Source organism: Felis catus, chromosome A1, assembly GCF_018350175.1.
Source record: "Felis catus isolate Fca126 chromosome A1, F.catus_Fca126_mat1.0, whole genome shotgun sequence".
Taxonomy (NCBI): Eukaryota; Metazoa; Chordata; class Mammalia; order Carnivora; family Felidae; genus Felis; species Felis catus.
This window is the reverse complement of record NC_058368.1, coordinates 19,051,469-19,071,095: the sequence shown is the minus strand read 5'-3', so window position 1 is coordinate 19,071,095 and position 19,627 is coordinate 19,051,469. Positions and strand designations below refer to the sequence as shown.

General features: G+C 38.7%; 1 protein-coding gene across 6 annotated transcripts in view; it reads left to right on the top strand.

Annotated features, from left to right (window-relative positions):
- The window catches only part of LOC101096867 (phosphatidylinositol 3,4,5-trisphosphate 3-phosphatase TPTE2), a 206,431-nt gene that overhangs the window by 184,858 nt on the left and 1,946 nt on the right, over nt 1–19,627 (top strand). For all 6 annotated transcript variants that reach the window (XM_045052406.1, XM_019825824.3, XM_045052408.1 and 3 more), the window contains 3 exons: nt 14,711–14,802; nt 17,226–17,321; nt 19,293–19,363. In XM_045052406.1, the coding sequence (XP_044908341.1) occupies nt 14,711–14,802; nt 17,226–17,321; nt 19,293–19,363 (259 nt within the window). The remainder of the gene's footprint in view (nt 1–14,710; nt 14,803–17,225; nt 17,322–19,292; nt 19,364–19,627) is intronic.

The following is a 19,627-nucleotide window of genomic DNA, read 5'->3' as shown; positions in this document are numbered from 1 at the left end:
AGAAACCCTCGTCTCATCACAGTGGTTTCTCCCTCTCCCCTCCTTCCTCCATCCATAGTCCTCTCCCCCCAGCAACTCAAGATGTCTTCATATGTCTTAAATACCCAAAGACATCTGAAATGCCCAAACAACAAATGAATTTTGTTGCCACAAATTCTTTTTTGTGAATAACTACCAAGTGCCTGCTTTGGGCCAGGTCCCATGCTAGTGTTTCCTTGCCCTTAAGAAGGAGAGGAATGAGTACATGTAGATTAAAAGCTGGCCACAGTGTTGCGGGCACACAGACTGGGCCCTGGCCGTCAAGAAAGGTTCCTAGGGAGCAGCACCCAGGTCTACCTGAATCTACATGAACGCAGAAAGAGTTGGGAGAACCCTGGGTGCTATGGGGGTGTCTTATCAGTTATTACTGGAAGTAAAAATCCTTATAAATTTTTTAAAAACTCTTCACCTTCTTCAAGAATGTCAGGAGAGACTGGGATCTACCATCACCCCAGGGAGGAAGGAGAATTGGTCAGACTGTCCATCTCTGGGGCTTGAGAAAGGGAGAAGAGGAGCAGGGAGGAATTGTCCTCATGGCTCTCTTTCTACATGACCCACCTCACTTCCTGCACTGCTCACAGGGGAGGGGACAGAGCAGGGCCCCCTCGGTGGGGACGGGGATGGGGCCTCATTCTTGCTGCCATTGGTGCAGCAGGGGGCAATGCTCTGGCTCCCCAAAGTCAGATTGTGGACTCTGTGGAGGTGCTGGGTCTCTCATGGTTGGTACAGTGTCAGGGCATTGGTAACCATCCAGACAGCCTAGTATTTTTAGCCTTCTGGGGAGTCACACAAAATAAGATCTAGACTTTTTTTTTTAACATTTCATCCAATTATTCAGAAATAAAAGAATCCTTTAAAATATATTTTAAAAACTGCAGAGTCAAAAAATTATAGTTCATTAAAGTACAAAATGCTCTTTTCCAATTATTTATGTGTTCCTTCCTCCCCACCACACACATAGAGGTGGTGGTGAGGAATTTTAACGGATCACCCCAAACAGATCGCATAGGTTTCTGGCTTGTGAAAACAAATGTCAACCCAGTAGCATTTGTTTCTGTGGGAAATTTGAGTCTAGGTTTCCAAACAAGCATTGTGCAGGCGGACCCTTGAAACACAGTCTGTTCTAGCAGAAGGCTGCCTATGTATATAAATGAGCAACTGTTTGTGAAAAGGTTTTGCAGACTGCAAAGTCCCCTGCGGAGTCCATCAGGACTGTTTCAGGGGCTGTGTGTGAATTAGGAGGGACAGGGTTACGGCGGATCCTAATGGCTGACCTCAGAACTCTACGGCTGTGAGACCTCCCCAGGGTAGAACCAGGCTTATGCAACAGGTGTTAGAAGGTGGGGGACAGCAGCGCTTTGCTGGGACAGCAGCGCTTTGCTCCGTTCCCTTTCCACATTCCGTGGGGTCCTGGAGAAAGAGTAAACTGCTTTATTCTACAGCCAGAGAAGCAACACAGTCGGCCATAGGAGCAGTTTCTTCCACTGAGAAATATAAACCCAATGATAAAACCAACTCAGTGGCATGAGAGCCAGGATTGTATCTGCGTGTATATTCTGCTTCAGTTTCCTCTTTGTTAATGAGACCAATAGTATCTATACAAACCTCCGTATTAAACAGGCAAATAGGCATTCAGTCCAGTGGAGTTTTAATATATTTTTCTAATATGAATAGTGAGAGTGGGAATAGTTTCTCAAAATTCTAAGCTTAAAAATGTTTTAGGGGCTCCTGGGTGGCTCAGTTAAGTGTCTGACTCTTGATTTTGGCTCAGGTCATGATCTCATGGTTTGTGAGTTCGAGCCCCACCTCGGGCTCTGCACTGACAACTCAGAGCCTGCCCAGGATTCTGTCTCTTCCTCTCTCTCTGTCCCTCCCCCATGTGTGCTCCCTCTCTCTCTCAAAGTAAGCATTTTTAAAAATTAGAAAGGTTTTAAATAACTTCTACAATTTCATGTTTCTCAGTCTGATATATCCTAAGACTGTGATTTCTCTGTTCATATTTTAAGTTTTAGATAAGATCTGTGGAAACGTTGTGTACTTAAAACTATAAGGCACAGATGTGGAGAACAAAGGAACTGACCCAAATGTGGGAGCTCTGCAGGGGAAAAGTGGTAGAGAATTTCATGGGTTTGGTTTGCTCGTCTTGGGCTAACATGAAATGGATTATAAACGTCCAGTTTGAGATTCCTCATGTAGACTTCCAGACAAAGTTGCAACCTTAGCAGTTGTTTAGTACAATGTGGGCCCAGGCTTGCAGAGCTGACTTAAGAAGGCCCACATGGTAAGTTAACATTCTTTCTGCACCCATGTAAATAATCAGGCCACAGCTAATGACACCAGCCTTCTTTTGTTTTTTTTTTGTTTTATTTCACTTATTATCCTCCACCTGTCCTTCAAGCCCTATCTTCTAGGCTAAGAAGTTCTGTTAGCCCTTGGGGGTGGAGACTCTTGGTGCCCCATCAGCATCCCCTTGGATCCCCTCTAACATCTCTGTGCTCCCACCCCCCAGCTTCCACTCCCTTTGCTATAATCTTCAGAGAATTACCACTGGAGCCAATTCACCTACATGGAACCCAAAATGCCTGAGAGTGACACCACCCTGTTGGGCAGCCCATAGCCATTTAGCAGGTGTACAAAAACCTAACTCTATTGCTTCAAAGTGTGACAAATTCGGCAGTACAATTTACACTAAAGAATTCCCCATGGATCAAGCTGAAGCTGTTGCTTGAAATCCCACCCTTCCTTGGCTCTTATGAATTCCTCCTAGGAACACTTCCTTTGTAAATCACTAGCACCTTAATGGTTGGCTCAGGGTCTGCTTCTAGGAGAACTCAAACTATGGGTGGCCATTTGCTTATTATTAAGGTGTATTTATAACACTATAGTCTAAGTCGGGGGATATAGCCTATATTGCAAACTGCGTAAGGACAGAGACCATTATCCATTCATCTTTGAATCCCCCAGGCCATGACACATAGGTGGAGCTTGGTAAATCTCTGTTGTCTTGAACTAGGATGTCTCTGGCATGTCTCACTACACCAGCTCTATCCCTCACCATCCACTTCTCTGATTTTATCCCTTCCTCTCTGTCCCTCCATAAATTAGCTCCAGCAACATTGGCTTTCATTTTTTTTGTTGTTGTTGTTGCCACTCTTTTATAGTAACAATTCTTGGACTTCTACATGTTGTCTCTCCTTATTTTTATAAACTTTTTCTTGGGGCTCCTGGTTGGTTCAGTCAGAGCATGTGACGTTTGATCTTGGGGTTGTAAATTCAAGCTCCACATTGGGTATGGAGACTACTTAAAAATAAAATATTTAAAAAATTTTTTAATGTTTATTTTTGAAGGAGAGAGAGGGGCAGAGAGAGAGGAAGACACAGAATCCGAAGCAGGCTCCAGGCTCTGAGCTATCAGCACAGAGCCTGACATGGAGCTCGAACTCACTATCAGTGAGATCATGACCCGAGTGAAGTCAGTCACCCAACGGACCGAGCCACCCAGGCGCCCCCAAAATAAGATCTTTTAAAACAAACTCTTTTTATTGAGGTATATTTGACACAAAATGTTAGTTTTAGACATATGACCTAGTGATTTGACGAGTCTGTATGTTATGTTCACAAGTGTAGCAACTGTCCAACATCATACACATACAATATCACTCACTGTATTTCCTAATGCTGTACCTTTTATCCCCATGATCTATTCATTACATAGCTGGAAGCCTTTCTCTCCCACTCTCCTTCACCTCGCCACTTGCTTCCCCTTTGGCAACCATCAGTTCTCTATTTTTACAGGTCTGGTTCTGCTTTTTCTGTTTGTGCATTTGTTTGTTTCACTTTTTAGATTCCACGTATAAGTAAAACCAAATGGTATTTGTCCTTTTTTGTCTGACTTCTTTCATTTAGCATAATACCCTCTAAGTCCATCCATGTTCTCACAAATGGCAAAATCTCCTTCTTTTTATGGGTAATATTCCATTGTATTTATATACCACTTTATTCATTCATCTATCAGTGGACACTTGAGTAGCTTCCATATCTTGGCTATTATAAATAATGCTGCAATAAACATAGAGGTGCAGATATCTTTTCAAATTACTGTTTTTGTTTTCTTTGGATAGATTCCTGGTAGTGCAATTACTGGATCATATGGTGTTTGCATTTTTCATTTCTTGAGGAACATCAATACGGTTTTCTGCAGTGGCTGCACCAATTTACGTTCCAACTAGCGGTGCACAAGTGTTCCTCATTCACCACATCGTTGCCAACACTTGTTATTTCTTGTCTTTTTTATTGTAGCCATCCTGACAGGTGTTAAGTGATATCTCATTGTGGTTTTGGTTTACATTTCTGTCATGGTTACTGACGTTGGGTATCTTTTCGTGTGTGTGTCCTCTTTGGAAAATGTCTATTCAGGTCCTCTGCCCACCTTTAAATTGGATTTATTTTTTGGTGTTGAGTTTTATAAGTTCTTTATATTTGGATATTAACTCCTTATAAGATATACCATTTGAAAATATTTCCTCCCACTCAGGAGGTTGCCTTTTCAATTTGTTGGTGGTTTCCCTGACTGTGAAAAAGCTTACTTTAGAGAAGTCCCAATAGCTTATCGTTCCTTTTGTTTCCCATACTGGAGGAGACAAATCTAGAAAAATGGTGCTAAGGCTGATATCAACCTGAAAGGAAAAAACCTGCAATCAAGAATACTCTACTCAGCAAGTCCACCATTCATAAGGAGAGAGAAAAAATTTCCCAAACAAAAGTTAAAGGAGTTCATTACCACTAAACCAGGCTTACAAGACATGTTAAAAGGAATTCTTTGAGTGGAAAGAAAAGACCATAATCAGAAGTAAGAAAATTATGACAGGAAAAAAATTCACAGGTAAATGCAAACATATATTAAAAGCAGTAGATAAATCATAAAACCAGTATAGAGGTTAAAGCATAAACACACTAAAATCAATTATGTCTACAAAAATCAGCCAAGGGATTTGTGAAATAAAAGGATATAAAGTATGACATCATGTGCATAAAACATGGTTGGTACAAAGTAAAAGTTTACTGCTTTTAGAATGTGTTCAAACTTAAGCAACCATAAACTTAATATAGACTGCTCTGTGTATAACATGTGTATATATGAGCTTAATGGTACTCATAACTCAAAAACTTGCAATAGAAATGCAAAAAATAGAGGGGCGCCTGGGTGGCACAGTCGGTTAAGCGTCCGACTTCAGCCAGGTCACGATCTCGCGGTCCGTGAGTTCGAGCCCCGCGTCAGGCTCTGCGCTGATGGCTCAGAGCCTGGAGCCTGTTTCCGATTCTGTGTCTCCCTCTCTCTCTGCCCCTCCCCCGTTCATGCTCTGTCTCTCTCTGTCGCAAAAATAAATAAACGTTGAAAAAAAAATTTAAAAAAAAAAGAAATGCAAAAAATAGAAACAAATCCAAGCATAACACTAAAGAAAACCATAAAACCACAAGGGAAGAGAGGAAGAGAAGATAAGAACAGGGAAAAACTATAAAAACACAACCGTAAAACAAGTAACACAATGGCAATAAGTATATACCTAATGATAATTACTTTAAATGGACTAAATGCTCCAATCAAAAGACACGGGACGATTGAATGGTTAAGAAAGCAAGACCCATCTATATGCTGCCTACAAGAGACTCACTTCAGACCTAAGACACATGCAGACTGAAAGTAAATAGATGCAAATCTACTCCTGAAATCATTATCGCACTATATGCTAACTTGGATATAAATTTTTAAAAAAGAAAGTAAATAGATGGAAAAACACTTACCATGCAAAATCTGGGGTCACAATACTTAGACAAAATAAATTTTAAAACAAAGATGGTAACTAGAGACAAGGACATTAAATGATAAAGGAACAATCCAACAAGAGGATATAACTGTAAATATGCACCCAACATGGAAGCATCTCAATACAAAAAGCAGCTACTAACAGATCTAAAGAAAGAAACTGACAGTAACACAAAAATAGTAGGGGATTTTACAGCCCATTTACATCAATGGATAGATCATCCAGGCAGAAAATCAACAAGGAAATAGGACCAGATGGACCTAATATATAACAGGACATTCCATCCCCAAACAGCAGAATACACATTATTTTCGAGTGTACATGGAACATTCTCCAGAATAGATCACATGTTAGGCTATAAAACAAAGCTCAATAAATTCAAAAAGACTGGAATCCTATCATACATCTTTTATGACCACAATGGTATGAAACTAGAAATCAATCACAAGAAAAAACTTAACACAAATACATGGAGGCTAAATAATATGCTACTATCAATAAATGGGTCAACCAAGAAATGAAAGAGGAAATCAAAAAATGGAGACAAATGAAAATGAAAACACAACAGTCCAAACTCTTACAGATGAACCAAAAGCTGTTCTAAGAGGGAAGATTGTGGCAATACAAGTCACCTCAAGAGCAAGAAAAATCTCGAGATAAAAATAGAACTACCCTACGACCCAGCAATTGCACTACTAGGTATTTATCCAAGGGATACAGGTATGCTGTTTCGAAGGGGCACATGCACCCCAATGTACAGCCAATGCATATGCACAGCCCAAGTATGGAAAGAGCCCAAATGTCCATCGATGGATGAATGGATAAAGAAGATGTGGTATGTATATATACAATGGAGTATTACTCAGCATTCAAAAAGAATGAAATCTTGCCATTTGCAACTAAGTGAATGGAACTAGAGGGTATTATGCTAAGCGAAATTAGAGAAAGACAAATACCCTATGACTTCACTCATATGAGGACTTTAAGATACAGATGTACATAGGGGAAAGGAAGCAAAAATAATACCAAAACAGGGAGGGGGACAAAACATAAGAGACTCTTAAATATGGAGAACGAATAGAAGGTTGCTGGAGGGGTTATGGGAGGGGGATAGGCTAAATGGGTAAGGAGCATTAAGGAATCTACTCCAGAAATGATTGTTGCGCTACATGCAACATGGATGTAAATTTACATGTATGTAAATTAAAAAATTAATTTAAAAAAATCTCAAGAAACCTAACCTTATAACTAAATGAGTTGGAAGAAGAGGAATAAAGCCCAAAGCTAGTAGAAGGAAAGATATAATAAAGATTACAACAAAAATAAATGATACATAAACTAAAAACACAATAGAACAGATCATTGAAACCAGGAGCTGGCTCTTTGAAAAGACAAAAAAAATTACAAATTTTTAGCCACACATTTCAAAAAAAGGAGAGAGGACTCAAAATCATAAATGAAAGAGAAATAACAGACACCACAGAAGTACAAAAGATTGTAAGAGAATATTATGAAAAATTAAATGCTGACAAATTGGACAACCTAGAAGAAATGGATAAATTCATAGAAACATACAGTCTTCTAAAATTGAATCAGGAACAAATAGAAGATTTGAACAGACCAATTACTAGCAATGAAATTGAATCAGTAATCAAAAAACTTCCAACAAACAAAAGTCCAGGACCAGATGACATCACAGGTGAATTCTACCAAACATTTAAAGAACAGCTAATACCTATTCTCCTCAAAGTATTCCAAAAAGTAGAAGAGGGAAAGTTTCCAAAATCATTCTAAGAGTCCAGTATTATCCTGATACCAAAATGAGATAAAGATACTACCAAAGAGGAAGAAGAGGAGGGAGAAAGAAAGAAAGAAAGAAAGAAAGAAAGAAAGAAAGAAAGAAAGAAAACTGCAGGCCAATATCTCTGATGAACATAGACGTAAAAATCCTCAAAAAATATTAGCAAACTGAATCCAACAATACATTAAAAAAAATTCATCATCATCCATTCCAGGGATACAAGGGTGGTTCAGTATTTTTAAATGAATCAACAGTGACACATCACATTAACAAGAGAAAGTATAAAAACCATATGATCATTTCAATAGATGCAGAAAACCACTTGACAAAATACAACATCCTTTTGTGATAAAAATTCTCAAGGGTTAGAGGGAATATACCTCAACATAATAAAGGCCATACATAAAAAACTCACAGCTAACATCATCCTCAATGTTAAAAACCAAGAGCTTTTCCTCTAAGATCAGTAACAAGACAAAGATGTCTACTACTATCACTACTTTTATTCATCATACTATTGGAAGTCCTGGCCACAGCAGTCGGACAAGAAAAAGAAATAAAAGGCATTCAAATTGGTAAGAAAGAAGTAAAGCTGTCCCTATTGGCAGATGCCATGATACTATATAAAGTCCTTCAGCAAAAACTTCCAGAACTGATAATTCAATAAAGTCACAGGATACCAAATTAACATAGAGAAATGTGTTGCATTTCTATACACTAATAATGAAGTAGCAGAAAAAGAAATTAAGAAAAACAACCCCATTGTTAAAATTTTAAATTGTTAAAATGTCCATACTACCTAAAGCAATCCACAGATTTAACGCAAACCCTATCAAAATACCAACAACATTTTTCACAGAAATAGAACGAATAATCCTAAAATTCACATGGAACCACAAAAGACCCCAAATAGCCAAAGCAATCTTGACAAAGAACAATGAAGCTGGGAGTATCACAATCCCAGATTTCAAGATATACTAAGTTGTAGTAATCATAACAGTATGGTGCTGTCACCAAAATAGAAGCATCAATGGAACAGAATAATTAGCCCCCAAATAAACCCACCCTTTTATGGTCAATTAATCTAGGACAAACGAGGCAAGAATATACAATAGGAAAAAGACCGTCTCTTTAACAAATGATATTGGGAAAACTGGACAGCTACATACAAAGGAGGGAAACTCTACCACTTTCTTACACCATACACACAAACTCACAGATGATTAAAGACCTAAATGTGAGACCTGAAACCATAAAATTCATAGAAGAGAGTATAGGCAGTAATTTCTTTAACATAGCCATAGCAACATTTTTTTAGATATGTCTCCTAAGGTAAGGGAAATAAAAGCAAAATTAAACTATGGTACTACACCAAAAGGAAAAGCTTTTTTGCACAATGAAGAAATCCATTAACCAAATGAAAAGACAACCTACTGAATAGGAGAGGATATTTGTAAAAGATCTGATAAGGGGCTAATACCCAGAATATATAAAGAACATACACAACTAGGGGCACCTGGGTGACTCAGTTGGTTAAGCATCTGACTCTTGATCTTAGATCAGGTCATGATCTCATGATTCATGAGACTGAGCCTGACATCCAGCTCTGCACTGACAGTATGGAGCCTGCTTGGGATTCTCTCTCTCCCTCTCCGCCTCTCCCCTGCTCACTTGTGTGTGTGCGCTCTCTCCCTCTCTCTCTTTCAAAATAAATAAACATGAAAACATTTTTTAAAAAGAACATCTACAACTCAACACCAAAAAATAAAGTATCAGACTAAAAAATGGGCAGAGGACCTGAATAGACATTTTTCCAAAAAAGACCTACTACACATGGCCAACAGACACATGAAAAGATGTTCAACATCACTAGTCATCAAGGAAATATGAATTAGAACCACAATGACCTATAGCTTCACACATATCAAAATGGCTAGAATCAAGAACACAAGAAATAACAAGGAACTGGAGAAGGAAGAGCCTTCGTACATTATTGGTGGGAATGCAAATTGGTGCAGGCACTGTGGAAACTATTAATTAAAAATAGAATTATCATGTGATCCAGTAATTCTACTGGGTATTTACCCAAAGAATATTAAAACCCTAATTTGAAAAGATATAGGTGGCACCTGGGTGGCTTAGTCAGTTAAGGATCCAACTCTTGATTTCAACTCAGGTCATGATCTCACAGTTCATGGGATCGAGCCCCATGTCAGTCTTCATGCTGACAGCATGGAGCTTGCTTGGGATTCTCTCCCTCTCTCCCTCTCAAATAAGTAAACTTATGTATATATATATATATATATACACACACACACACACACATATATATACACTTATGTGTATGTATATACACACACATATCTTTTATGTATATATGTATCTTCTGTGTATATATACAAGTCTTATGTATATATGTATACATATGTATACTTACATTTATAAACAAGTAAACTTATTTATATACGTATACATATCTTATATACATATATACACATATACATATTTATATACATGTACATATACTTTTTTATGTATATACATACACACACATATCTTTTACATATATATACATACACACATATCTTTTATGTATACACACATCTTTTATGTATATGTATATACATACACACATATGTATATGTGTGTGTATATACATCTTTTATGTATATACATACACACATATGTATACACACACATCCTTATATTTATTGCAGCATTATTTACTATGGCCATTATGCGGAAGCAACTAAAGTGTCCATCAACTGATGAATGGATAAAGGTAATATATATATATACACAATGGAATATGTGTGTATATATATATATATATATATATACACATATACACATATATACATATACATGTGTATACATATATACACATATACACATTGTGTATATATATATATATATATACACAATGGAATATTAAGCCATAAAAAAATGAAATCTTGCCATTTGAGCGTGAATGGACCTAGAGGGTATATTGTTAAGTGCAATAATTCAATCAGAGAAAGACAAATACCATATGATCTCATTCATAAATGCAATTTAAGAAACAGAACCACAAGAAAAAGAACCAGGCTCTTAAATACAAAGAATAAACTGGTGGTTGCCAGAGGGGAAAAGGGGTGGGGTAAAGAATATTAATAGAACCCCGACCTTGATGAGCACTAAGTAACGTATAGAACCCTTAATCATTATATTGTACACCCAAAACAAATATAATACTGTATATTAATTATACTTGACTAAATAAAGTGCCCAGAGTTAAGCCCTCTGGTCATAAAAACTTGTTAAGCCAGCTGGTTTTCAAAGCCAAACGTCACAGGGACTCATCTTCCCAGTGCAGGCCCTCTGTGCCTGCGGTGGGGTCTGATTTTCTTGCCTAAGCTCGTGGTTCCCTCCTGTTTATGGTTAGCCTTGCCGGGACAGTTCTCAACTGTCTCCCCTTCTAACCTTTTCGACGTGGCCTCTTCTCTACTGTGGAAAGTCTGTCCTGCCAGTGTTGGGGTCATTTTCATAGTTGCACTGATGTGGCTGTTATCTCAGTGTGTTTGTGGACGAGCTTAACTCAGGATCCTCCTACTCTGCCATCTTTCCAGCAACGAAAAACGATCATCATATGATTTTTATCCTCCTTTTGCTAAAGCGCTGTACCATGTTGACTGAGTTGAAAACATGCAACCAACCTTGCGTCCCCAGAATAAATCCCACTGACTTTTCATGTATTGTTGAATGGGGTTTGCTCATATTTTGTTGAGTTTTAGATGTATGTTCATCAGGAAGGTTGGCCTGTAGTTTTTTTTTCATAGTGACTTTTGTCTGGTTTTGGTGTAAGTAATGCTGGCCTCGCAGAATATATTTGGAGGTTTTCCTTCCTCTTCTACTTTTGGGGATAGTTTGCAGAGAATAGGTATTAACTCTTCTTTAAGTGTTTAGAATTTACCTGTGAATCCATCTGGTCCCGGGCTTTAGTTTGTTAAGAGTTGTTTGATTACTGATTCAGCTTCATTACTAGTAATTGGTCTGTTCAGATTTCCTATTTTTTCCTGACTCAGTGTTGGAAACACCAGCTTTCTTTTGGAATAAGAATAACCTTCCTTTGAGATTGTTATGATCAAAACAGAAGGGGGATGGGGAGACTGTCAGAAGAAAGGGTGAAAGAATTTGAAATCAGAGTAAATTGTCTAGTGGACGCTTCTGGGATTATCTCCACCTCTCGTGGTCTTTAAGCTATTTTATAACTGTAAGTTGTAGAAAACTGGTAATGCTGCAAATAATTTTTGTACTTAAAAATGCAAATTAGTTGTGTCCGGTGGAATGCAATGGATTATTGAGCCATTTTGTATTTATTTGTAAATTCATGTCATCAGCCCTTAAATTTTTAATGCTTTTTATTTTTATTTTTGAGAGACAGAGACAGCATGAGTGGGGGAGGAGCAGAAAGAGGGAGACACAGAATCCGAAGCAGGCTCCAGGCTCCGAGCTGTCAGCACAGAGCCCGACACGGGGCCGAACCCACAAACTGTGAGATCATCACCTGAGCCAAAGTCGGACGCCTAACCGACTGAGCCACCCAGGCACCCCTATTTTTTATTTATTTTTTTAATGTTTATTCATTTTAGAGAGAGAGACCAAGTGCGCGTGGGGTAGGGGCAGAGAGAGAGAGGGAGACACAGAACCCGATGTGGGGCTCAAACTCATGAACCCTGAGATCATGACCTGAGCCGAAGTTGGACCTTCAACTGACTGAGCTACCAGGTGCCTCAATGCGGTACTTTTTTAAGCATAATGTACATTAGCTGATATTTGTTTCCGGTGTACAATATAATGATTTAACAATTTTATACATTACTCCGGGCTCATCAAGGTAAGCGTACTCTTAATCCCCTTTATTTCACCTCCCTTCTGCTAACCACCAATTTGTATTCAAGAGTCTGGTCTTTTGTCTCTTTTTTTCTTTCATTTATTTTCTTAAATTTCACATATGAGGGGATTCATATGGTATTTGTCTTTCTGACCTATTTCACTTCGCATTCTACTCTCTAGGTACATCCACATTGCTGCAAATGGCAAGATTTCATTCCTTTTTATGGCTGAGCAACATTCCATGGTATACATACACATCTTCATTATCCATGCATCTGTCAATAGACACCTGGGTTGCCTCCATCTATTGGCTATTGTAAATAATGCTGCAATAAACATAGGAGTGTACATATCTTTTCAAATTAGCATTTTTATATTCTTTGGGTAAATACCTAGAGTGAAATTACTGGACCATATGGCAATTCGATATTCCATTTTGTGAGGAAATTCCATACTGTTTTTCCCAGTGGCTTGTGCAATACTTTGAGCTGTAACATTTTACTGGTTTCTTATTGAGTAAAATAAAGTTTTTGACGTGTATTAAAAAAATGCAAGGTAGATGGGGTGCCTGGGTGGCTCAGTCAGTTAAGCGTCTGACTTCGGCTCAGGTCATGATCTCACGGTTCATGAGTTGGAGCCCCACGTCGGGCTCTGTGCGGACAGCTCAGAGCCTGGAGCCTGCTTCAGATTCTGTGTCTCCCTCTCTCTCTGCCCCTCCCCTGCTCATGCTCTGTGTCTGTCTCTCAATAATAAATAGACATTAAAAAAAAGAATTTAAAAAAATGCAAGGTAGAGGACAGTGCTATGGTATGCGTACAGGACAGTGTACGCATGCAACGCATGCATTTACGATATGCAACGATTTCTGTAAAACAAAAGTGGGGAATAACATGTATTCATGTTTGCATATATATATGTGCATAAAAACTTCTGGGAGAGTATGTATTCATATTTGATTATATATGCATAAAAAACATCTATTTGGAGTTGGAGAAATAAATGGGGGGGGTGGATGAGACAGACTCTTCACTTCATGTCTTTTCTACCTTTTATATTGTGTAAATAGGGGTGCCTGGGTGGCTCAGTAGGTCAAGCATCTGACTCTTGATTTCGACTCAGGTCATGATCTCACGGTGCATGAGATTGAGCCCATCATGTGCTGCACTGACAGCATAAAGCCTACTTGAGATTATCTCTCTCCCTCTGTCTCTGCCCCTTCCCAACTCATGCTTGCTCTCTCTCCTTCAAAATAAACTTTAAAAGTTATATTGTGTAAATATGCTTCATTTTAAAAGTTTTAAATGTGTGGTAATCTAAGCTTAGAAAGCAAGTATTTCAATTCGTTTAGTTGTTCATTTCACTGATCTCCAGTTGGCATCAGTGGGAAGAGGTTCTCCAGCTGGAATGGGGCCAGGGGAAGACAGGCAAAGAAATGATGATGGTCTACTACAAATTAATAATGTGGGTTTGGTGGAAACAAAGCAAACATAATATGACCATCAAGAATTTTATATATATATATATATATATATGTATATATATATATATGACTTTGTTAGAATATTTTTTTGAGTTCTGTACCTTTACCTCTGTGCATATTTGTGACCTGCATGGATAAAAGGAAAGCACTAAAAATTGAAGGCTTGAGAAACCAGTCCTTTTAGGAACTACTAAAAGAAGGTCCTCTGAATTGAATACAGGGAGAGAAACCATTTGTCTGTATATGTATACTGAACGTCACAGGAATGTTTAGGTATAGCCATCCAGTATTTTCATGGGGACTGCCCTGGGAACTGGAGTTAAAGGACGGCAAGAGGAATTTAGGCTATTTATTATTAAGAAACAGTATTGGGTATCTGAAAAATGCAACCCATCAGCAGGAAAGGGTACAAGTCCCATTCCCTGATTTTTTTTTCTAGAAAGGTGAAAGAGATAAAATTCTAAGAAGCTGAACTATATTTCTTTTCCCCCCTCTCCAGCCTTATAAATTGGGCTTTGGGAGACAAAGTTGGGCTTGAAGCTTTGTCTTTTAAAGACAGAATTCACGCAAGACCCAAATGATTCAGTATTGACACATTGTGAGCTGGAATAATTTTCTTTCTAAACCATAATGTTAATTGGTAAGACATTTTGATCTTTGCTCTAACTGGCCTAATTTTATTTCATTCAGGTGTTGGAAAAGGCAACGGAAATGATCTAAAAGTGCAAATAATATTGCACCGCAAAATCGTCTTTTTAAGTTCTGCTTCCAAAAATTGTTGGGTAAGAGCACGTAAACTGAAAATGCTGGCATTTGTTTTAATTCTCCACGTCAATCAGCATGTTGACCTCCCAGACCGTCACTCACCACAAAGAAAGACCATGCTGTTTTCTGGTTACCATCCAACTTGGCATCCCTGTGTTCAGATACAAGTCGGAGCACAAACTCCTTATTCAAAATAGTCTTTTCAGGGCATTTTCCAAACTATCTTTTCAGTTCAGTGTGTTGCTTTGCCTTTCCCTTTTACACAAATGCCAAGCATGTTCCCAGGAATTTATCAGAGTTTTCGATTCATGTATCTGGTCATTTTTAGCTAAATAGTCTTCTTCTTGTCATTTTATAATATGGTACTGATTCTGAAATTATAAGCTTATAGGTGATTGGCATGCACACTAAAAAGATGGAGACATCAAGACCGTACCTCAAAAATATGATTCAGGGAATCTGGAATGGGGCTCAGGAATCTCTCGAGTTAGCAATGTCCCAAGTGATTCTATCTCACATGTCCTGTGGGTCTGTACCTTCAAGAGTAACCCAAGTGGCTGGCTGGATGTAGCTCTCTGCCCAAAAGCAATGGGACCTGGTATGCCTAAGATCATCAACCTTTTCTGAAGTAATAAGAAACCTTCCTAGATCTAAGAAATATAAACTCTTAGAATTCTCTCGCAGGCTTGCCTCTATTCTATCACTTCTCCAGCACCACTCCTTCCCCTCTCCTCCACGGAAGGCCCTCACCCAGTCCTGATCCTTGGCTTTCTGTTCTTACCTCTGTACGTACCCTACTCTTGGTTCTGCTCGTCCATTCCCCTGCCTTATATATTTTTTTCTTTCTTCCACTCAGCACATGTTTATGAGCACCTACTGGGACCCACAACATGGACGGCCTCTGCCCCAACAATCCAACCATGTTTGTCAATCCACATTTGTCAAATGAGCTTTTCCTCTGCAACTGACACCAGAGTTCTCTCACTCAGGCCTTAAAATTTAGCAGTATCTTTGATTCTCTCTTTGCTGTGCCTGCACATCCAGTCAGTCACTAATTCCTGTTGATTGTACCCTTGGAATCTCTCTTCACTCTCTCCGTTCCTTTCTGTTCCTGTTGCCAACACCTCGTTTGTTCATGCCCAGATTTCCACAACGGTCTCCCTACCTCTTCCTTCCCCTCATACAATACAGTATATAGAGTCCTGCAATATGCAGGTATTTCATTGCTCCAACAGTGAAAAGCTGTAAGTAGAGAAGGCACACGGCATGCCTGTAGTCAAAGCCAGTTAATATCTTTGGCTCAGCATTATCTGTAAAGTAAAGATCACATACCAAGTGTTTTGAGGATTAGGTAATATATGTGAAGTTTCTTTGTGACCGATAAATCGCTAAATAAGTGTTATATGTGATCATCATCAGGCCACTTTGTCACATAGGAAATGCCCCCCTCTCCATATTCTTCAACTTCATTCTTATTTCCCTGGCTCTTGAACCTTAGCCATAACATACCTGAGACCTGAGCTTACTTCCATCAGGTACTTGACCTGCAGACTCCATTCCAAGTAGAGTGGGTGTCCTCTGGCCCTTGGAACACAACACTCTTAATTTCTGCTTCATGTTTTTGCTGGTCTTTCCTCCCCCTCTCCCACACCACCCTGCCTCCACTGGATTCTCTTTTCAGTGCTCCTCATTTATACAAATCCTTCCATGCCCAACTCTGTTTCTACCTTCTCTGTGAACCTTTCTCATTCTATGCTTCTTGTTAACCTCTCCAAAGTCTTCATCATCTAGCTTGACATGTAATTTATGCCATTCTGTTACTTCTTGTGCGTGTAGCTCCCTGAAGCATGCCTTGAGTCTGCACCTTCTTTTCTATTTTGCACAGGTACATAGACTTTTCTTATTGTGGGGGCCACTATTACACAAGGGTAATCAATAACAAAGAAATACTTAGTATAGCTTCAAGAAAGTCCTTCATTCCAGAAGCTTGGCCAATTCTTGGTCACTCCATCCAGCAGTCAGCCATGGACAAGGTCCATGATCCCATCAGCCGACCCCTTTTTGATAAAACATGACCAATTATGTATTGCTTTTTGAATGTGAAGGCTAGCTTTAAAACCGAGCATGTTAGCATATCCCAGCACATGAAAATCAAGTGGCACACATTCAACAGTAATGTTTACTTGGTTAAACTCTAATGGAAATGGGAACGCTTTGTTCTTTACCACTGCCCTACCATGACCTCCAAATATGTTGGCCTTTTAAAAACGTAACAGTATTGCAACTTTATAGAAATAATGATTCACGTTTACATGTAGTGACTGGACTATGAGACCAAGCGTACTTGATAAATACAGGAAGCCTTGATCTGTGACCATGAACTTCACTGTTCTCTTACCAGCTGGTTTTAAGGTTGTGAATTCCATGTGTTCATTCACAGATACTTCACGATATTGAAACAGACAACGTAATAATTCATTTATCCAGCTGTCCACCTCTGTATGATGATGTGAAAGTACGGTTTCTCTCTTCCTCAGTGAGTAATCAAGAAACAGTGTTATTCTCGTCTGGTCTTTTGAATCATTCTGCTTTAGGATTTCCTTTCCTACAATTCCCGGCAAGAAATAGGAGATGTCAAGCCCTGGCCAGGGAGAGGGAGAAAAACAAGTCAGATCCATAACAAAAATTTTTAAAAAGAACCTAAACTGGTTTTTGCTCATTTTTTCTAAATTCTATACAGTTTGCATATATTTTCAAATAAGAAAAAAAACCAAGGTATGTTTATTGCAGAGCAGTGATCACATTTTTCTTTTCTATCTCTAAAACACATTGTTCCCCATAATTTGTAGTTTATGGTGTTGAAAGCATCTTTCAACAAACACCTTCTTTCCTTAAGGTAACATTGTTTGTAAATTTATGTATACGTTTAACTCTATGAATCTATACTGTGTAGAAAGCATCCTTGAACTAACATCTTCTTTCATTAATTAGAAGTGTTTGCAATAGAGAACGAACAGAGGGTTGCTGGAGGGGAGTTGGGTGGGGGGATGGGCTAACTGGGTGATGAACATTAAGGAGGGCACTTGTTGGGATGAGCACTGGGTGTTATTTAAGTGATGAATCACTAAATTCTGCTGAAACCTATCTTACCATATATGTTAACTAACTGGAATTTAAATAAAAACCTGGGGGTAAAAGGGAGATTTTACTTTCCTTTGGATTGACATATAATTCATTTTAAATAGTATTTTTTTAAGTTTATTTTGAGGTTGACAAATACAGCATGAGTAAGGGAGGGGCAGAGAGAGAGAGAGAGAGAGAGAGAGAGAGAGAATCCAAGCAGGCTCTGCACGGACAGAACCTGGGGGCTTGAACCCATGAAACCATGAGATCATGACCTGAGCTGAAACCAAGAGTCAGATGCTTAACCAGCTGAGCCACCCAGGCACCTAGGAAAGTTTTTTTTTTAAGTGTTTTTGGGGCGCCTGGGTGGCTCAGTCGGTTAAGCGTCCGACTTCAGCTCAGGTCATGATCTCGCGGTCCGTGAGTTCGAGCCCCGCGTCAGGCTCTGTGCTGACAGCTCAGAGCCTGGAGCCTGTTTCAGATTCTGTGTCTCCCTCTCTCTCTGACCCTCCCCCGTTCATGCTCTGTCTCTCTGTGTCTCAAAAATAAATAAACGTTAAAAAAATTTAAAAAAAAAGTATTTTTAATCCGATATTTGCCTTACATAAAATGAGAATGTTTGCCATAGTCATTACTCTGAATATCATGAGTGTATAATTTATATTGAGCAGTCATAAAGTGCACGAGTGTTATTCTATATGTAACAAATTTCTAAAGGTCAGTAGTTTCATTTTCCTATTAAAATTATCAAGCAGAACTGCCAACAAGTAACTATGTCGATCAATTTAAAATGTATATCCTGTGCCCTCCTTCATGCCCTGCTTGCTCTCTGTTGTGGGAGAATCTATTCAGTACTGAAAAAAGTATCTGTGTTGAAGCAAGTGACCCATACTGGATTTGAATAACGAAGCCAGTCTGAACTCTCTCTCAGTCGGTGGTCTCTGAGCAGAAGCACTGCTACAGGCACCGGCCCAAGCAATGTTGGTCATTTTGTGATTTTCAAGGGCCAGGAGATGAAAACACTTTCAAAATGTTTAGGTATTTTTATCACCAATAATGACAATTATCAATGTAGCTGCTCCTTGTAGAAATGGATGATCTCTTCAGGCATAAACTGGTATAGGTTTCTGTTTAGAACTAAACTATATTAGAAGACTATTGCTTAAAAGTACAGAAAAATTACATTTCCTTACATTTTGATAGAAATAGCCATTTCTTAAAGCCTCCTCCTTTGTGTCATGAGTATAAAATTATATACTGTGAGTGCTGTGTACTTAATGGCTACAACTGACAAATATAGAAATGAATGGAATTTTAATCCCTTTGGAATTAGCTTTTGGTATCAATTTTACTATGAAAAATAACTTTTTTTTTTTAATTTTAGGTTCTTCCTAAATACTATGACAACTGCCCATTTTTCTTCTGGTTCCATACATCTTTTATACAAAATAACAGGTATGGCTCGGATACAATCCAGTAGAAACAGCTTAATCTTCAAGGTCTGTGTAAAGTGCAAAGGCAAACCTTTTGCTGATTGCCATATGCTCAATTTCCAGAAACCAAGAATCCTCAAATTCCCCAATTCTTCACTGCCTTTCTCCTCTTAATCTGGTTATGTAAAATATATGGCCATTCTTGGAAACTACCGTTGCATTATCAAGGTCCGTGCCCTAGGACTGTTTCACAGAAGTTAAAACATGTTCTGATCAGATCTGGAGT